The 20310-nt window shown below is 47.2% G+C and overlaps 3 protein-coding genes across 3 annotated transcripts; 1 reads left to right on the top strand and 2 right to left on the bottom strand.

Moving 5' to 3' along the window:
- Positions 1-652: 652 nt before the first annotated feature.
- SNIP1 (Smad nuclear interacting protein 1) lies at positions 653-3519 on the bottom strand. The gene is made up of 4 exons (XM_061449842.1): positions 3294-3519; positions 3114-3210; positions 1884-2473; positions 653-1256 (listed from the first exon to the last, which is right to left on the bottom strand). Exons 1-4 carry the CDS (start codon positions 3461-3463, stop codon positions 992-994), a joined length of 1122 nt encoding a protein of 373 aa, XP_061305826.1. The 5' UTR covers positions 3464-3519; the 3' UTR covers positions 653-991.
- A 92-nt stretch (positions 3520-3611) lies between these two features.
- On the top strand, positions 3612-7470 carry DNALI1 (dynein axonemal light intermediate chain 1). Its single transcript, XM_061449891.1, has 6 exons — positions 3612-3719; positions 3793-3917; positions 4013-4182; positions 4807-4985; positions 5260-5424; positions 7126-7470. The coding sequence occupies exons 1-6, from the start codon at positions 3639-3641 to the stop codon at positions 7159-7161; spliced, it is 756 nt and encodes a 251-aa protein (XP_061305875.1). The 5' UTR covers positions 3612-3638; the 3' UTR covers positions 7162-7470.
- Positions 7471-8120: 650 nt separating this feature from the next.
- On the bottom strand, positions 8121-19740 carry GNL2 (G protein nucleolar 2). Its single transcript, XM_061449874.1, has 16 exons — positions 19663-19740; positions 19489-19573; positions 18319-18413; positions 17736-17875; positions 16238-16422; positions 15730-15796; positions 14275-14433; positions 13604-13717; positions 12759-12887; positions 11959-12063; positions 11693-11851; positions 11437-11544; positions 10698-11128; positions 9968-10047; positions 9191-9279; positions 8121-8301 (listed from the first exon to the last, which is right to left on the bottom strand). The coding sequence occupies exons 1-16, from the start codon at positions 19724-19726 to the stop codon at positions 8152-8154; spliced, it is 2160 nt and encodes a 719-aa protein (XP_061305858.1). The 5' UTR covers positions 19727-19740; the 3' UTR covers positions 8121-8151.
- Between the last annotated feature and the right edge of the window lie 570 nt (positions 19741-20310).

The raw sequence follows: 20310 nt of genomic DNA on the forward strand, positions 1-20310 counted from the left end.
GGAAAATGCATGTTTCTTACAGTGTGAAGCCATGGGGTGGGGGGAAGACATCCAAAGATGCATGTACTTGAGGGAGTGGAACTGTTCATCCTCTTCTTAAAGCCTTGTTTCACGGGGCAGGGGGGAGTATTTTAAACAAGTGATTTGTGTATTTTCTTTATCAAAAGAAAAATAGTGCAAACTCGGGTTGAAACAAGTCACCACATAGAAGGTCTTTGTGTAATGCGAACAAAACCAAGGAGAACTTATTTGTGGGCTGGGGTGGTGCCAGAAATAAAGGCTCCAGCCCCTAACACTTGATATCCAGCATATTCCCACCATGTGGGGGAAGATGACCCAGATCTCGGCTCCCAAACCACACGGGCAGCACCTGAAGCCCCAGGAAGACTGACTTCAACTTGCCTCGTGATTTTTGGGTGGTGAATTCCAGTGAAATACCCTCACAAGGCAAACCAAGTGCCCAGCGCATACCAACTTCTCCACCTCATTAGTAGCCAGCCAGGTAAATTCTCCTGTCCAGAATTCCTACCGGGCAAAGGAATTTGGCAAACTAGGGAACACGATGTGTTACAAAACTCATGGGGTTACTTTCTAACTAAGATTTCTGTTAAGGAGCATTTTCAAAGGGCTATGACAAAACAGTCAATAAAAATAATTTTAAATACACCAGCTGTGTTCCAAGTCATTTCCTGGCAGAAATGTCCTTCAACATCTGTGGAGTCCTCCCAGCATCAGAGCTTTCACATCCAGGTGCTCTTCTGCTTGTTGAGGAGGGAAAGCAAAGAAAAAAGAACAAAGAGAAGCTGTATTTCCCAATATGCAGAACTATCAGAAATGAATAATCAGGGAAGTCCCCCAGAATAAACTATGAGAACAGAACAGCAACGGAAAAAGGACTTTAAGGCAATAAGAGGCATCAGTGCTGTGATGCTCCAACGCATGTTCAACTGCAATTTCTCTCTCCTGCCCCTTCCCTTTCCCTCCTCATCTGTTAACTGTCAGACTCTTCCTCCTTCTCATCGTCATCATCATCGTCCTTTGTGTTGGCCTCGGATTTATCCGAGGATTCATGGAGAAGAACGTATTCCCTGCTGCTGAACCCGAACTTGAGCACATCCTTCTCCTTCAGTTCATAGTAGCGCTGCGGCTCAATCCGCTGGTTGTTCAGGAAAGTGCCATTCCCAGAGCCCAGGTCGATGATGTAGGGCCTCACTCTGCGGCCAACGGTACCATCGGCACGGGTGTACTCCACGAGCCTGGTGAAACAAAACAACACCCATTCGATGACAAGAGCCAGAAAGGAAGCACGCTCCGAAAGCAGACGGGTTCCCCAGTGCAGTTAAATACTCATCTGCACTCACAGAGATTGGAACAAGCCTGATGAAAGCAATGGGAAACTGTGAGACTGAGCAGATTCTGAGACTGCATCACCTCCTAAAACTTCTGGTGATATAATAAAGCAATTCCTACACCAGAACAGATGGCTGTGCCCTACGAGAGCATCTTTGTCTTCAGCAGCAGGCAACCCCCGCTGCTCCAGAGGAGACGGGCACACGTTGCTGTGAAAGGCCACATGGATAAAACCTCTTTCTCAAACACTTTTACTGCCAATTACACCTGCCAAATCATTCCAGTTAGGATACACATCAGCTCTGTCTAACCCTGCTGTGTCATCTGTCTTACTAAAAGGCTGCTTGTGGTTAAATAGGAGGAATTACAGATGGCTTTGATTACTGCTAGGATGATGTGCAGCAGCCACCATAAATCCCATCTCTAATGTACTTTACAGCAAACTCGTACCTCTCAACCGTGCACATCCAGGGGGGTTTGCTTGCTTTTCTTTCTCCTTCCTGAATAATCCTGTTTCATCAGCAGGTACTTACCGGTACTGAAACACAGCGTGCTGCTTCGAGCAGGAGGGGTGGTCGATGGGAATATCTGCGATCCTGCGGTGCCTGCCCAGCAGATAAGCACTCTGCCTGTGAATGTACATGACTGGCAGAAACTCATCGTTTTTGAAGGGATAAAGGCGCCAGCGCTTCTTCGGAATGCGAGCTTCAGGGGGCTCGCTGTACTTGATCACCACGCCTCGGAAAGTGTTGGTGTCCTCCAGCAGTGCCCCCGACAGTTCAAAGCTTGGCTTCTCTTTCTTCACAGCAGGTTTTTCTTTAGGTTTGTTATCAGACTGCCCCAGTTCTGGTTTCTGCTCAACGCCACTGCTTTGGTTGTTTTGTCGATGCTCTCGTCTCCTCTCGTTGTAAAACTCCCTCTCTGCTTGCTGCTCACGGATGTTGTGGACATCCCTCTCTCGCTCGTGGCCACGGACTCCAGGCCGCTCATTCAGGTTCTTCCTTCTGTCTGCGTGGTCTCTGTGTCTGTCTCTGTCACCGCTCCTGTCTCTCCTGTGCTCTGGTTCCGATGGGTATCTCTGCTTTCGTTCCTCGTTTCCTCGCCGGCAGTGATCATCTCGCTCCTGGAATGAAGAATCATTTACAGCAACGCAGGCGGAACTGGCACGAAACAGCAGCGAATCTACCTCAGCTTTTAAGCAAATCACAATCCTACACATGGAAAACACACACTTGGACGCTATCTGCGGATCTACCGCTACATGAGAGAAACTGCCTTCCGTGCCAAGCTATCTAGATTCCCACAGTTCACACCAAAGAGAGATCAAGCAACCGTGCAATGCATCATCTGCACTGGGCAAAGGACCTCGCAGAAGTGGCTTGCATGAGGACACAGGCTGGGTTCATGCACACATGTGAACTTCTGGCAAAGCCTGGGGTGGGCAGCAAGAGCTCTTAAACTGCCAGGACTCTCCTCCTGAGGCTGCACACTACAAGGACTCGTGGAACGTAACTGCCAGCTGATAAGTCATTTTGGAGCACGCTGCTCTAATGGAAGGTGTCCCTGTTTGGGGCAAGGGGTGGGAACTGGATGAGCTTTAAGGCCCCTTCCAACCCAAACCAGGCTGGGATGCTGTAATGCGTACCTCTCACGGCCGAGTCCCACAGGAACCGCTGTCGGACAGAGTCCCGAAGCGCGCAAGGCCCCCGCTAACACCTCCGCGGGCAGGACCGGGCCTCGGTGCTACCGACAACGCCAATTACCTGCTTCACCTTCACGGCAGCGTGGTGCGGGCTGCGGCTCCTCCTGCCGCGCGGGGACCGGCTCCTCCGCCCGGACTTGCTCTTCCTCTTGGGCGACCTTTAAAGCAACGAGCGCAAGAATGAGGAGCGGAGCCGGGCAGGGCGTCGCGCAAGGCCCTGAGCCACCGGGCCCGGCCCTACCTGCTGCTCCTGCCCTGGCGCGGCCCGGCCGGGCCCCGCCGCTCCTCGGCCGGCGGAGATTGGCTGCCCCGCGCCGAGCGGGAGGCGGAGCGCCGGGGGCTCCGCTTCTCGGCCTTCACCGCCACGTCCCGGCGCCTCCGCTCCCGCCGCCGCTCGCCCTCCGCCTCCATGGCGCCGCCGGCAGCCACACAGCGAAGCGCGCCCCGCTTCCGGTGCTCGGAAGCACTTCCGCCTCGCGCCGCACCGCCCTCAGGCACTTCTGCGCCTGCGCACAACCGCGTTCAACCGCGCAGGCGCCCCTCGCGCAGCGCCGTTGCCATAGCGACAGCTGCATCCGAGGCCGCCATGATGCCGCCGCCGGACTCGCTGCTGCGGTACAACCCGCCGCTGCTCGTCCGCCGCCGCACGGAGAAGCGCTCCCCCGGGGTGAGCGGGACCGGGCCGAGCGAGAGCCCCGCCCCGCCCCGCCCTTGCCTACCACGCTCTGCTTTCTCCGCAGGCCCCCCCGCTGCAGGCGACACCCTCGGCGCCGCCCGCCCCGACGGGGCCCGTCCCGCTGCCCAGCACGGCCGCCGAGGCCGGGAAGCAGACGCGGGAGCTCCTCAACGCCATCCTGCCGCCGCGGTGAGCGGAGCAGAGCGGAGCCGGGCTCCCCCCCCCCCCCCCAGTGCCTGGCAGTGCCCGGCGTGGCCGGTAATAGCCCGTGCTTCTCCTGGCAGGGAATGGACGGAGGACAACACGCTGTGGGTGCAGGAGGTGTCCAGCACGCCCAGCACCCGCCTGGACGTCGTTCACCTGCAGGAGCAGCTGGACCTGCGGCTGCAGCAGAGGCAGGCACGGGAGACGGGCATCTGCCCCGTGCGCAGGGAGCTCTACTCCCAGTGCTTCGGTCAGTGCCCCCCCTGCAGCTCCCACAGCCGCTATGCTCCTCCTCCAAGGAGGCTTAACACAGCCCATAGGGTAGGGACCACCAGGCAGGGCACACTGCCCTTGCCTTCCTTGTCAGGGATCAGCACTTCAACGCTTGCTGAAGCTGTCAGCTTCTCTACAGACCGTATTACTTGAAAGACATGTTGTAAAGCAGTAAAAATTGCAAACAACCATAATAAATCCCTTAGTTGTACTTAACCCAATAGTTTTAAATAACTTGAAAGGCTGTGTAACTGTTAAAGACTTACACCCTCTGCTGACATGGTGCTGAGATTGAGCAGGACTCTTCTGGAGGCTCTTGGCTCTTCTGTAAGCTTCCCCTGCAAGAAATCATTACAGTGTTTTAGGCACTTGCTTTTACAGCTCCAGTGGATCACTATCACTGTTGTGACCACAGGTTCTATATCACCACTCTGCTTTTACATGCCAGCATACAAAGGAAAGTAACTTTACTGTCTGTACTAAACCCATGCTGCTTTTGTGGTGCAGAGAATGGGTGAAAGACAACAAAGCTCGGGGCCCCGTGTGAATCCAGGATTCCCAGATAAATGACTAACTAGACTGTGGTACCCTTGCTTTAAAGATGAACTGATCCGAGAAGTCACGATCAACTGTGCCGAGCGAGGACTGCTCCTGCTTCGGGTCAGGGATGAAATCCAGATGACCATCGCTGCTTACCAGACGCTGTACGAGAGCAGCGTTGCGTTTGGCATGCGGAAGGCACTGCAAGCTGAGCACGGCAAATCTGACATGATAAAAAGAGTAAGCTGGGCTGTGAGTTTGCTGTCGCGTGGTACAGCAGAGGGATAGTACGTGTAAAGCTTTATATGAAACCAGTTATTTCTATTGCCACTGGATGGCAGTAAAGATCATCAGAATACTTGTTCGCTTTCCTAGGGCTTAATTGCATTGAGTAAATGATGTGCTATTATGTCTGGGACGTGATAAAGACTGTACAATGTAGAGCTTTGTCCCATCTTAACTGAATATTGATTATTAATCAACTAAACTTGAGGGATCTATACTCTTCTTCAAGATTGCAGAGCTAGAAGAGGAAAAGCGGGAGCTGGAAGCACAAGTGAGTGACCAGAAAGCTAAATGTGAAGCTATTGAAAAACGGGAAAATGAAAGGAGGCAGATAGAAGAAAAGAAACACACTGAAGAGGTGCAGGTCCTGAAAAGAACCAATCAGCAGCTGAAGGTTAGTTAAAAACAAAAAGACCATTTCAAGTAGCAATGGTAAAACTTCACAGAAAGACACAGAAATAACTTTATCCTTATGGGTTCAGAAGTGTTACATTTATGGAGGTGTTTGCATTAATGTTCTGCTTCCTTTAAATTCTCACTGAAATGGGAAAAATAGTGCTTTCGCATTCTCTGCTTCCTTGCTCACTCAGTAACCGGTCACTATCAGTAAACCTGATGATGCAAACAGCAGGTGAAAATACCCAAATTCTACTCATGCACAGACGTTTGCCAGGGAGAGGGCAGAATTTGTTCAGAAAATGATGAACTGTTACAGTCAGATGCTTCAAGCTTGACCAATACTCCAGGAATCTGCTCCTGCACAACAAGACTGTGAGGTTACAATGGCAGCACCACCCCTTCCCAGCTACAAATCAGAAAATCTAGTGCAGGCAAGTTGAGATGTTTTGTTCCTTTGCTGCTGGCCATTACAGTTGATTCCCTGATAACAAGCTGCACCATTTAACATTAAATATTGCATAATAGGAACAATTGTGTACTTACGCAGCAGGGACTAAATAATTACAGGAGCAATTTTGTGCATGCTGCTTTGGTGAAAACAGCTTCTGCTCGTTACTTTGCTTTTGAAAGGAAAAAATCCCAGCGAGTAAAGATAAAATGTTACCCTAAACGTTAAATGTTTCTGGATACAGCTAAAGAACGATTAGAGCGGAGACTGAGATGAGCTCTTAGACACAAGTTCTCTCCTGTGAGGGTGCTGAGGCGCTGGCACAGGGTGCCCAGAGAAGCTGTGGCTGCCCCATCCCTGGCAGTGTTCAAGGCCAGGCTGGACTGGGCTTGGAGCAAGCTGCTCTACTGGAAGGTGTCCCTGCCCGTGGCAGGGGGTTGGAACTGGAGGAGCTCTGAGGTCCTTTCCAACACAAACCAGTCTGGGGTTCTTTTTCCTTTACACTGAGCTGCTCTCCTTATCTGTACCCTACAGTTTCTCCTTTCTAAACCACTGACTCCTTCAAGCCATCTTGAAATGTTCTAGGGTGGAAGATGGAGTAACTCAGATCAAATATGCATTGCCACAGAACCCATGTTTCCTGAAGTACTCCAACAGCCGTGAATACACTGCTGTCATTTCTTTTTCATGGCAGCTCTGGAAGAGGACAACCCAGGAGTCCTGAATGCTTCACACACAACATGCTCCCTGAGCACGAGTAGCTCTCCGATAAATCTACTAATTGGGCGTCAAGTTGTCTCTGTAACTGCAAAACTCGCTGTTCCCAGATACTTTTGTTCCAGGGTTTGTGTTCCAAATACTAGAGAGCCAAATATTTAATTTAGCTAACATAGTCCAGCCTGAAATCAGAGAATTCGGACCACTGTTTCAACAGCTTTTATTTAATTTCCTCTTCAGTGCTTTACATTATTAAACGGCTCTTTCATTGTACGGAACCAATGCCAGCTCTTTTCTTCTCAGAATGCAACAAGTGTGTATGCCAAGAGCAAAAAGCTAATTTATAAAATGTGTAGTAAGGAATGGGATAGCTCAGGGAAAAAACAATCCCAGCCTGCTTTGCTTAAAGTATTGCAGCATCCCTCAGCTCCTTGCTTTGAATATCAAACAGATAATTTATTACTTTACAGCAACGTGGGTTTATTTTTTACGTTGAATCTAATTTGACTTACTGTCTCGTTTGTTTTTCAGGCACAACTTGAAAGCATCATTGCACCAAATAAGTAGATTTTGTTCTTATCCTCCAGGCAGCATTCAGAAGAGCTGTCAGAGCAAGAAGTTTGCAATTAGTAACAAAGAGTTGTCTTCGTAAAACAAGCTTGAATTTTCACTTACCGGTAACTGAAGGCAGCACAATTGTGTTCTGTCCTTCTTTGTCTCTTGAAGAGTTGAATTTCAAGGGCTTCATTAATTACTGCACCCTTTTTCAATGCTGTCTCAGCATTCAGCTCTTTGAACAGCAAGCATGGCTGGGACTTGCCTGTTGGTAACATGCTACATGACCTTCAAAGCAATAAACATTTCTACATGCAAGCATCTCTGTAACATTATTACTTTGAAAATGTCATATAAAGTACGGGAAACCATATACAAAGCATCTACAATAAATCTAAGTCCCATTCACCACGAATCAGTCAGGTCATTCTTGGGCAGGGTGTTTGAGGGGTTGTTTCCTTGAGTAGGTGCATGTTGGTGTTAATTGTACATCAAAATCCCCTGCCAGTACCATTAGCAGTAACTAGGATGAGAAATACATGGTTATTTCTAATGAAACAAAGGGGTACATAACCATTCCAGGCACTGCTTCTCAATGGAAGCAAACGCAATCTTCACTCGAGGTACCTGTGTAACTAACTGGTTATACCCAGCAAACAGTCATGGGAAAGAGAACTTACTGTAATTACATGAAAAACCTCCATAAATCTGAATTTTTCCAGAAAAATCAAACAAACAAGACCAGCCACCACCACTAAATACCACTTCAGGAGCTGTTTTGCCAATGCAGTGTTTACTGGCCTCAGACGGGGATGTGGAAATACCAGGATCTCCAACTGCATAAAGGACTTTCAGATGATGCAGAAACAAAGAGCGAGATGCTACTCCTGGGAACGAGGCAGACAACTCAAACTGGGCTTTGAATGGGAAGTACAAGTTTCATATTAAAAAAAGCCACTGCATACTAGAGCTGTTTTATGTAAAATTTAATAGAATAAGCAATTATTGCTTATGTTTGGGTTTTTGGGGCTTTGATCTCTGTCCCTCCAAGCCAGTTTTTTTCTTGTTCTTATTCTTATTTTTCACGTTGTGAGTTTCATAATACCGGACTCCGACTTTCTTGGAGCGCTGCTGCCTCTCAGCTCGTCTTCTCTGCAAATACACACAAACCACATTAGCAAATACATACACACAAACCACATTAGCAAATCCACAGTATCCATAGCCTGGATTAGTTTGCAGCTTTCAAATGCCATTCACTTTGCGTTCCACATAACTTAAATAGAATCAATTCAAAGGAAACATTACTGATGTGAACATATGGACCTCTACATGGAACCTACCCATGCTCTTAAACAAAGGAAGGTAACTTTAATCTTTACAAGAGCTGCTTTACAAGAAGCAATGTGATGTGCACAGGGTTGCCAATTTGGCCATCTGCTCCCCTCTGACTGTCCTAACAGCCCATAGCAATGCCCTAAAAACCATTTACACACCATATAAGTTCACTTACAAATCCCTTTCAAAGTCCTGCAGACAATATCACTCAGTACGTAATTTATTTGAAATTAGTTTAGGTTTGACTAACATGAATGGAAACCAGCAGTGGCTTTCTCTGAAGACAGACCAGGACTGCTCATCTACTTCCAAATTCTCTCATCTCCCAGGATTTAGACCCTGCTCTCTTCACAGCACCAGTTAACACCGAAAGCAGGACCATTACTCACAAAGAAGTCTCCCCTTGAACACTCTTCCCATTGTGGTTACCTGCTGGACCCTTTTATGGGTCCTTGCTCAGCTGGAACATGCTCCTGCACATTGCATGTCAGCAGCAAGTCACCGTGTCTTCACATTCAACCAACCTCAGCGTTGTGGTTTAACCAAACACCAAAACCAGGACACTCAGCTACAGTCCCTGAGCTCACTCCCTCCTATTAGTGTTCAGACTCAAAGCCCTTATGTGGTAATGGTCAATCTATGTACACAAAAAGCCAGCTCTAGCACTCTGCGCATTTGTTGTACTACAAGAAAACACACTTACTTCTTTGGATGTGAGTTTCTTGCATGGCTGTTTACCCAAATCATCATCTTCCTCTTCTGCTTTCCTTTTTCTTGTCTTCTCTGTGGTGCCTGCAAACAGCAGAGATCACTATTGGGGCACCTTCCAAAACACCAATCTGCTTGCAGAACTTAAGACTAGGGTCATCATTCCATCTACTTCAGCAAAGCATTCCTTTGGTCGTATTTCAACAGCTTCTATGCAAACAGCATGCAAGTTCCTCACCAGAAAATCACTCACTAGTACTATGAAACTGCCCTTGAGACTGCTTAAAGCCCCATGCAAGTCCAGAAGAACTTCACAGTCCTGGCACAATAGGGTTCTCCCACGTAATTTTTGCCTTTAATCAAACTTACGATGGAAACTGAAGCCACAGACTCTTGAAGTCACCACAGTAAATCCTATAGCCTGGAGTATTGCTGTGCTTTTATAACATCATAAACCCCTTCCACTCCCTTCTGTGTAACATTACACCATGGGGAACACAAGCTCCCCATAGCACCATTCTTTTGGAAATGCAACATTTGTCTCCACCTTCGTTCTCTAACAGAGGGACTTCTACAGACAAGTCTTCTACAGAAAGGCTACAGCAAAGGTCATCAGGGAGCCCTTAAGGTAGCTATGGAAAGATTTAACTAGCTTTAGGGAACCAAACTTGCAATCAGAGGCTAACAAACGCTTCTCCCCTTAACTCACTCTCTTCTCATGCTTACAGCATTTCCAAAGGTAGATTAAGAACATCTACTGATCTTGATTTACCTCTGTCTTCAGTTTCTTTGGGTTCTTCAGGCTTCTGCATGGACTTTGCAAACACTTTTTCACTCAGCTGCTTTGGGATTCTGCAAGAGAGAAAATAAGCAATGAAAGAATGTCGTAACACAGAATGAAACCACCTCCGAGATGTGATCAGTCTGCAGTGGATCCCAGCATCAAAGAAACAGCCTTAGCACCTAAAAAACATCTCATGGTAATCTTGCCTCTGGAGTTAGTGAGCTTGTGTGCTGCACAAAGGGACAAAATGTAACACTTAACCTTGACATCTCAATCCTCACAATGAGCTTCACTAAAACTGGGCCTGCTGGAAGAGCGAGGATAGAGGCATGTGCACGGAGACCTAGCTGGTGTATTCAGGCAGGACAGCAGCTCTGCTATTGCTCAGGGAAGAACCCAACATCAAGGAGAGATTCAATGCTGCTACCCAGAAAACCAACAAATTTCTAATCCATAGCGTAAGTAGCAGCTTTCCAGGAGAGAGAGCACTTTGTCACGCTGCTAAATAGGACTTCTCTGAACAATCTTTCAAAACCAAACTGCTGCTTAGGCAAAGTTCAGATTTTTAAGGCTAAACTAGATTAAGCTGTGGCAGCTTGTGTAGGGCAACACAGCAGAACCAGCCAAGCAAGTCATGAATGGAGAGAAACTACAGCAGCATCACATTAACCCTTCCCCCCCCTGTGAAATAGGCAAGTCACTGAACAGATTCATATACCTGATTGCTGAGAATCTCTTGGCTTTGGCTTTATCCAGAAATCTTTTGTATTTTGCTATCTTCTCATCCAAAGCCTTAAGAACTGCTTTAGAGCTCTCCTTGGCACCTGGTACAGCCACCTGTGATTCCTCCTCTACTAAGTCTTGATGCTGCTCATTTTCCTCTTTCTCCTCTTCCTGCTCCTCCTCTCCAGAAGAATCATTGTCTGTTTCAAAGCCTGGCACATCTACAGGAACCAGGTCTTCTTCTGAGAACTGAGGTGCCACATTAATCCTCCCAAAGTTCTGCCGAACATGGGACATGAGCTGCTTGATTTCAGTGTCTGTATTATTCTTCTCTTCTGCTGCCTCCACACTTGATTCTAGGGACTCAGAGATTTTCTCCTCATTATTATCTTGGCTTGATGTCACAGCTGCTGCCAATGCAGGAGGCTGGAAAGAAAGCATGCAATGGATATAGTGTTCACAAAGTCTGGCCCAGCATCCCTTACAGGGATTTCCACTTTATCTCTTTGAAATATGACAAGCTAACTATGTGATAATTGCTGACATTACTGGCAGTGAGGTGGTGTAAAATGATCAGACATCTCTGCAAAGTGCATTCTTGCCTGGTCCTCAAATTCAAGTGTCACCTGAATCACCAGACTGGGCAGAGCCCAAGCCATGCACTGCCCAAATCACATGGCACTCCACGAGGCAAAACAAGTATGTGAGAAGAGGCACAAGCATCACATTCTAACCTGGGGACCTGTTTCTGCATTCGGTGGCTTCACAAAGAAGGGAATTCTGCCCCTCTGCCAGTCATTAAGAACCATCTTGCTCACAGTCTGCAGGTCAGGCTCACCACCCTGGAAAGAAAACAGTAACAACTGATGTCCATGTTTGCAGGGCATACTGCCTTTCTATTACGTGGAAATAATGGAAATATTCCTATTTCCCTTGGTCAGGAACAGGCCACATGCTCTTCCAGCCTGCAAATACACAACGTTGTCACACCTTTAGCAGTTTTCCAGTCCTAGAAGCAAGTTTCTCAAGGAAGTCTTCTGTATCATTCCAGGAATCAATTTTGTACGTCTTTCTGATGTACTCCGGTTTGGCTCTTTCCAGCACGGCACTAATGTGATCTTCAGGGCTCTTAATCTTTTCGACTTGAACCTGAAAATGAATGGTGGAATATCAACCCTTTGGAAAGTGTGCATTCATTTTGAACCCATCACACTGACACCAGCAAGGATTTGCCAGCATTTTGCACAGACACATACCACTCCCTTCAGCACAATGTCTGTTTCTGTGTCTCCAGATGGATAAACCACACCGGGGCAGTCGATGAGGAAAATTCGCCGCATCAAGGTAATGTATTGCCACACCTGAAAGAGATCAGTAGTTCCCCATGTTACCTCCTTCCACACTCTGCTTTTTAAATGCATGTTTTTAATACACAGGACTTAGGAACTTGGTATTAACACACAGAAATAGAATATAACTCTGTAAGCTAGTCAAGGCACATCCCACCTTGCTCCTTCTGTTTCAAAGCCATTCCTGTGGTGTTTGCATCCAACTATTAACCCACAGGAATAAGGTGAGGAAACTAAGATCACAACAAACTCTGATATTCCATGGTTTTCTACTTCTACAAGCCGTAACTTGTGACATTTAGGGGTAAAAGGAACAAGCTAGCAAAGGAGATTCCTGTAACTCTGTTCTCTTGTTTACCGGCACATTCTTGAAGAGAGTTAGAAAACCAGCACTAACAGAGCCTGACAGCACAAATAAACGCAACTCATTTGATGTAGGAGAGCACAGACGCTGAGCCAGCGCAAGCTGAGCATTCGGATCACAGCACTACAGTACAGGCAGAGCAGGAACTCAAGAATGCTTCCAGCAGCAATGCTTCAGAGCAATGACTGTCAACCAGCTGCTACTCAGACTCACAGCTGTGTAAGCCCAGACAGTTCAAGAGCAAGACTTGAAAATGTCATTGAGCTAATTTTATAGGAAGTCTGCCTTTGACAATACACTTACACAATTAATTTGTATCTTTAATGGAGGGATCTCTTCCTACCTTAGTTTCCCCTGCAATAGGGGCCACGTTGCAGACCTTCTTAGACCGTAACGTATTGATCACTGAGCTTTTGCCAACGTTTGGGTAACCAATGAACCCCACGCTGATCTGCTTCTTGTCAGAGTGTAACTGTTAAGAAAGAGTATGTTTTTAACACCTCATAGAGTTACTACAGTTCTACTGTTCCCTCTATACTGAAAGGCAAAGGGGACTCCTAAGCACCAGATCAAAAAATGAGATAAGCTCTCATTTCTATCAAGAGAAATATATAAGGGTACAACCAACTTGCCACCAAAGAACTCCAAGCACTGAAGAAAGTATCTGCTGTTTCAAAAGTAAGACATAATCCCCTTGTGCTCCTGGCTGCTCTAAAATTACTTGTGAGCACCTTAGTTAGAAACCATTTAGGCTGAGGGGACAGAATATAGATATGGCTTGAAGAGACACTAATTTAAAGACAACAGAAGGTGCCTTTCTTGGATAGATGAAGACACAAAAGGAAAGGACTACCTCAACAGAATACACATACATGAATGGGAGTGAAATATGTTCTTTTCTTCTACACGTTCAGCTGAGACCTAGGAGTGTCTATGAGACACTGTCTACAAGAAACCTAGGCCAGAATGCTGGTGAAACCCACTCTTTCTGGATCTTCTCAGTTTGACAAACACTTTAAATGCATTTGAAGGAATATTTTCCATTTTCTCTCCATAGAGGGGAGCTCTATTTATGAAGTTGTTGATAGCACGCCCATAGAGAATGTACTGAAGCCCAAATGCTAACACAAGACTCCACACTAACCCCCCCCGGCCCAAACAACAGAAATCCCCTGAATGGTTCCATACCTTTCCAAACTGCCTTAAAAGCTGTATGAAAGCACCTTTGCCAAAAGGGTTTGTGAGGCTGGCATGAAAAGCCAGTGTTGGATACTCCTGGGAGAGGACAGCCACCCAGCGCTTCTAAAGAGGAAAACATTACTTGGTCAGGAACCCTGTGCTGTGGAGGTGGTGAAACAATCTACTTAGGTGCAGAAGTACACAGCATCTTCACTTGGGTACAAATGCAACTGTCTAGGAAAACTGCTGTGTAAGAACCTCTGAAGCATTTCAGCGAGGCAATAGCTAAAAACACTCAGCATTGTTTTTCTAAAAGACAAGCCATTTCCCAAAAACGCCTTCACTGCTAAAACTAATTAGTTTAAAGACATAAAGCAAACCAGCTGTGGTGGATATGGATCTTACGTGCACGACCATTTAGCATACTCTGGAGACATCAGCTCAACTGTTAAATCCAGACAGAGGAAGTAGAGAATTTGCGGCTGGTGAGGGTTGCTCAACTCAGCCAAACCTGGACAGATTTACATGGTAATTGTTACTTTTATAGCAGGCAAGCAGAGAGTTCCCATTGACCCAGTTACATTGTGCACTTTGAGAATGAGGACTGGCAACAGAATTAAAGCAGAGGCTACAAAAGGAACAACGAAGGTCCAAGGAATAACAAGTAGGAATGTGCTTACAGTAGCCCAGGTAGGAACAAGATCACATTTGTTCAGGACAAAAATGAGATGTTTCCAGTGTTTCTCCTTTTTAAGATAAGATTCCACGTGAGGGGAGCGAGTACCCATGGGATCCCTGGCATCAAGAACTTGAACAACAACATCTGATGAATCTATAACCTGGGGAAAAAAAAAAAAACACACAGAAGGAAAGGATTTTACAGAAAGCCAGACATCTGTCCTTCAAAATGAAAACTAGTTATTTGCTAAACTGCATCTAAAAACCTTGTATCCTTCACAATCAACAGTTACTGCCTCATAGAGTAGCGAAGCTCAGACTAATACCCATTGATACTCCACTCACTTTTCTCCCAACTCCCTACCACATCCAGACTGGACACCTCAGCAGCTTTTACCTGCTCTACACACCAGGAAGATGCTTGTAACACTTGGGAAAGAAAACACTGCACCCACATGGGAAAATCAGTTGCTTCAGTGGACAAAAAACAGAGTTCACCATCCATTCCTCAGCAATTCAACCCTGCCATTTCAGAAAGGATCAGGATATAAAGTATGTTTTCTGGACCAATATGAAACACACAACCAAGGAGGAACCTGCTGCTAGCCCCCTAAGCATCTCCAGCAGGGAGCTGTCATTTTATGACTTGCTTCAAGCCAAATGAATTTGTTTCACAGCATTTTCCTGCATTTTTGGCAGGGTTTTACTGAAATCTGTTTGGCTCTATCATTCCCAGGGCTTTCAGATCTAAATGAAAAGGTTTTAATACACATCCAGAAATTCAGAGCAGAAAGTCAAGCACTTCCACACTTAACAGGCACTGAGAGCACGCAAACACTCTGTTCTTTAAGTCCTAATTCATTGTCTGTCTCCATTTCTCTAGCAGTCAAGGTGGCTCACAGGGAATTGAGGGTCAGAGCCCTCCAAAAATGACCCTATCAAACTGCCAGTTGGTTTTAGTCTGAAGAAACTTCAGGGCATGTGGCTGGTTCATTTGTGGCGAAGTCCCAGGGATCCAAAAGGAGTTAACACCACTGCCCTGCCAGTCCATCTCTGCATCATCTATTTTAAGGATGCCTATTCCAGTGGGACATGAGCCCAGTAAGATGTTTGAATTGAATCTCTGCTCTCCTCTACAGCTGGCTAATTCTGTGTGTATGTACTGTATTGGTACCAGAAAAAGGGTGTACGGTTTCAAGTTGGTCAGTTCAAGTAGGCTGACAGGGAAGCAGGCCAGGGAATGACAAACTCAGGACATCTCTGCATGAAAAAGTCTTAACGTTTCTAAGGAACTTCATAGCAAATTCCAGTTGTACCAAAGCTTCCCTATTGGAGCAATAAACAGCTTTCAGAGCTTTTCTGATTATTGTTGTATAGGATATCCAAGGCTGCGCTGAAGCATCTGACTTTGTAAAGGCTGACAGCCATGACTGCTGCAAATTATAAACGTTACTTACCTTGTAGAGCTCACCCCAGATTCTTTTGGACTGTCCTTTCCGATATATATCCTCTTGTGCTTCATCCCTGGAAGTAGATTACCAGAGACATCAGCAGCCACAGTAACAACGTTACAGTGTTGTCTTCTCTACAGCCATTGACAGACAAAAGAGGAGATGGAGCCCAAGTAACAGACAGCTGGGATTCAGCTCCCTCTCCCTATCCCTTGCAGAAAGATCCTACAAACATGCCCTCTTTCAAAGATCCCTACCTGTCCACTGGTTAGACCCTTATCTAACCCAAAACGTGAGGATGGAATTATGAATAAAGCCACAGGAATCTCATGGAAACAACAATTTGGTTAAATACACAGGGCAAAAGAGGATTAAAAAAATGCCAAATTCAGCTAATTTCACTTTCCCTCCTCTCATACAGAAACAGTGTCCATGGGTAGACTAGATACTTCTTTAAAAATGAAGCTGGCTTTCCAGACATGGAAACAACAAATCATTTCTCCTTTCTAGTTACCTTACACCAGTGTCTTCTGTCACCAGGTCTCGGTCCTTGCCCTGATCATAAGCTCCTGATGAGGCTTCAGCATTCTCTACCAGAGACTGCACATCACTAGCAGAAAGATTTGGTCTTTTCCTTTGTGCCTTGGGGCCAAATGTTGTTTCAAATGTTTCTGTGTCAAGAATGTGAACTCTGGAAGTCTAAGGAAAAAGAGATTGATAAAAACCCCCACAAGCACCGTGTTTTCCATCTCTCGTGACATGCAGTGAACAAGACCTTAGTTCAGCTCAACTCTGCAACCTGTGACCAGAGTTACAGGCATTTTCCTAACAATGTTTGAGTTCTCCAGCTTAATCTTTGAAAAACATCACAGTGGATATTTAATAAGCAACAAAACACAGTGCACTTGCCAAAGAGCTATGCTTCAGTTCTTTCCCCATAAATGATGTCAAATGTAATTAAAGCTACAATGATGAAAATTCAGCTGCTATCTTTGATCATTTCTTATTTTTCTAACAAGTGCACAAATCTGGCCAAATTCACAGATTTTTGTCAGAGGTAATTACAATCAAAACTGTAGATATTAAAGCCTTGTAATGAATGCCAACTTTTCTTGGAACAGCATACAATTCATTGCTGAAAGAAGCAATTTGTTTTGGTAATGCACATTTTAGTTTCTTATAACTTTTCCCTTCATTTAAGCAACATTTTTATGACATAAACCTGGGAAGTTTCCATCTGAAAAAAAAACAGCTCACAAGGGTCCAAAAGAATAGTTCAGACATCACGAAAGAAACCTGGTAATAACTAAAACCTGATGCACTAGAAATGAAGGCTGCATGCATGAGATAAAAAGCACATACTGGAGTTCAAATTCATCACACGAGAGTGTCTGTGGTACAAAGGATCCTCAAAAGAGGTCCCTCTGTCACATGAATGATTAGAGGCATTACAGCAGAGGGTGGCAAGCTGCCGCAGGTATTCTAAGCGGGTCCACTGAGACCTGGGATGTTTAAGTTTTCTAATGAGAATTTCTAATAAATAATAGATCTTCTCCCAAACAAGGGGGAAGTAATGGACAATTTCTTTGGCTTCACATTCAATGTCTACAGCATTAGGCTCTCAAAAACATCCCTCCCCAAGTCAGCCGCTCCAACTGCACCTTCCAATGCTTCCAGAAGACATTACACCAGATGGAACAGAGGCAACTCAATTGTCCACAGATAAATCATAGAATGGTTTGTGTTGGAAGGGACCTTAAAGCTCATCCAGCTCCAACTCCTGCCATGGGCAGGGACTCCTTCCACTGGAGCAGCTTGCCCCAAGCTCCTGTGTCCAACCTGGCCTTGAACACTGCCAGGGATGGGGCAGCCACAGCTTCTCTGGGCACCCTGTGCCAGCGCCTCAGCACCCTCCCAGGGAAGAGCTTCTGCCTAAGAGCTCATCTCAGTCTCCCTTTGTTCAGTGTGAAGCCATTATACTAAATGTATCTGTACAAATGAACGATACCCACATGTGGTTTAATGCGATCATAGAAAAGAGACATCGGCAGCTTTTTTTGCTTCATGACCACTTTGTAAGGATCTTTCATGACATTTTCCATTTCCTCTTGAAACTTTTGTAAGGACGACTGCTTGATCACACGAGTATTTCCTGCATGTAAAAACACACATTGCACCTGACCATTGCTCAGCTTAACTGCTTCAGAGACCTGGGGACGCTAATAAAGTATTAATGCTTTGCCTGGAATCAGAGCTACCAGTGACAAGAAACAGAGGATTTTACCTGAGATAAACCCCAAATAAGCATAAATAAGCCAATCCCTTTCATTTCAAGAAAGCATTAAGAGTATCCCTGAGACACTTAACATACAGAAAGCACAATGTGAGCAAAGAATAACCACCCTTTAGAGGAGTGTGTGGAAAGCAAACACCCAAAGTACAGGTCCACGTGTGTCCACACCCACGGGCCTTCACCTTTGTTTTCAGTTCCTGTCCCACACAGCACCAAGACCACAATTCTGCAACAAACACCCTCCAAACCCACAGAGAGCAACAGTTTTGAAGCTGCAGAGTCTGAAGTTGGAAGAAACTCACCAAACCATTTAATATTTGGTTCCACTCTTGCAACGGTGCCTGGTGCCACTGTTGACTGATACTGTAGAGGCCTGATCACTTTACCGTATTTGTTTCTAAGTGAAAAATGAGAACACGTGTAAACATCCAAGAGCAGTACACACACCACTAGCACTGCGGTTCACTAGACCACAAGTACATCCACAACACCCAGAAAGACCCTTCATGTAGAACTGGTGCTCCTGAGTTCCTCAGCAGGGATGGTGCTGCCAGGAAAGGCCATTAAGTTAAACACCAGGACAGAAGTTATGACAGCTCAAGTCTCACTCCAGCTTTACCGCGCTCTTCATGATGGCTTCTTGTGTCAGACCACGAATGATTTACTGGGGTGCAAAAGGTACCAAAGTGCAATTCCTTTCCTCATGGGCTTATGTGGAACTTTTCAATTAGCTCTACCCATCAGCTGGTGCAGAGCACTCATCAGAAGATAATTTCCAAGCTGAGATGTGGCTTAAATTCAGCAATTTTATTCTTTTTTTTAATACCTATTCCCCAGGCTGCTCTCAAAACAAAGTGAAATCTGGCAAAACCAAACCACAACTGCCAATCTGAACCAGGACTCCCAGAAAGCCCCACAGCATCTACACCAGGGCCGAGGCACGTGTTTACAAGGTGGGAGCTGCTCCATAGCCAGCGACCATCAAGCACAGTGAAGGGACATCTCACAGCAAAGGAGCCATTTGGAAGTCAGGCTTTTTGGACATTCTGAGGTGAACTTTTGGGTTTTGTTGTGGGAAATGAAAGAATTCTGGACATTTTGGGGTGCGTGACCCTCCGCTGAGATCACACCAGATGTTCTGCACCATGTGTTTTCCAGCTGCATTCCCTGACACACACCACAGCCCAAGACAAGGCTTCTCAGCTCACGGTGTGACAGAAAACATCACAGAGTGGTTTGGGTTGGAAGGGACCTTAAAGCCCATCCAGTTCCAACCCTCTGCCACGGGCAGGGACACCTTCCATTAGAGCAGTGCTTCATTCTGCCACAGCCTGAGCGCACCAGCACCGAAGGCCATGCTGAGAAACGCGCTCTTTGCCCAGCGAGGCCCGGTGTCCGCACGGCACGGCCGACAGCGGTATTGACCCCGCTGCCGTGCTCCCGGTACCAGGCCAGGGCCGAGCCGCGCTCACCTCCGCTCCTTCTGCCGGTACATGTTGAGGCGCCGGATGGTGGCCCGGTCCCGCATGTTGTTTCCTCCCGCGCCCCCCACGCGATCTGCGGACACAAAACAGCGCCAGGTCAGGCCCGGTCCAGCGGGGCCCGGCGCGGCCCGGTCCGCGTCCCCCCCTGCCTCACGCACGTACCGGGGTTGGTGCTGGCGCGGGAGGGGTTGATGGTGCTGCGCCCCTTGTAGCGTGGCTTCACCATGGTTGCAAGCGGGGCCGGGCCGGGCCGGGCCGCGCTCACCACAGACGGGAGGAACCGAGCGGCCGCCCCGCCACACGGCCCGCACCGGCTAGGAAGCGGCGGCAAACCCACTTCCGGCGTGCGGCGCTCAGCGCCATGACGCACTTCCGTTGAGTCCATCTTCCGCCTGCGCAGGCGCAAGCGCGTCTGCCTTGCGGTCGCCATGGCAACGCGTGCGAGTGGCCCGGCCCCGGTGCCCCCCGCCGCTGTTTCCCCGTTGGGTTTCCCCGCTCCTGCCGCCGGTCTTCCCGGGGCATCCCCAGCTCCAGGCCGCCACCACCCGCCCTCGGAGGCCCCGTCCGGAGCGGAAGCCCCGGAGCCATCGGCCGGGCCGCTGCTGTGTGTGCGAGGCTCCTGCTGAGGGCAGGGGGGAGGCCCGCAGGCCGGTTCAAAGGCAGAGGATGCTGTAATAGCGAGGGTGCTGGCAGAGCAGCCCTCATTGTTTGTGGCATGATGTTTGTTCACAGCAACATAATAAGAATCATTTGGGAGCTCTGCTTCCCGTGCGCGGTGAATGAGGGCGGTCAAGGGAGGGTTTGCGGGTG

This window comes from Pezoporus flaviventris, unplaced genomic scaffold (genome assembly GCF_033815535.1).
Source record: "Pezoporus flaviventris isolate CSIRO_AGI_PZ_B2104156 unplaced genomic scaffold, CSIRO_AGI_Pfla_v1 ptg000008l, whole genome shotgun sequence".
NCBI classification, from domain to species: Eukaryota; Metazoa; Chordata; class Aves; order Psittaciformes; family Psittacidae; genus Pezoporus; species Pezoporus flaviventris.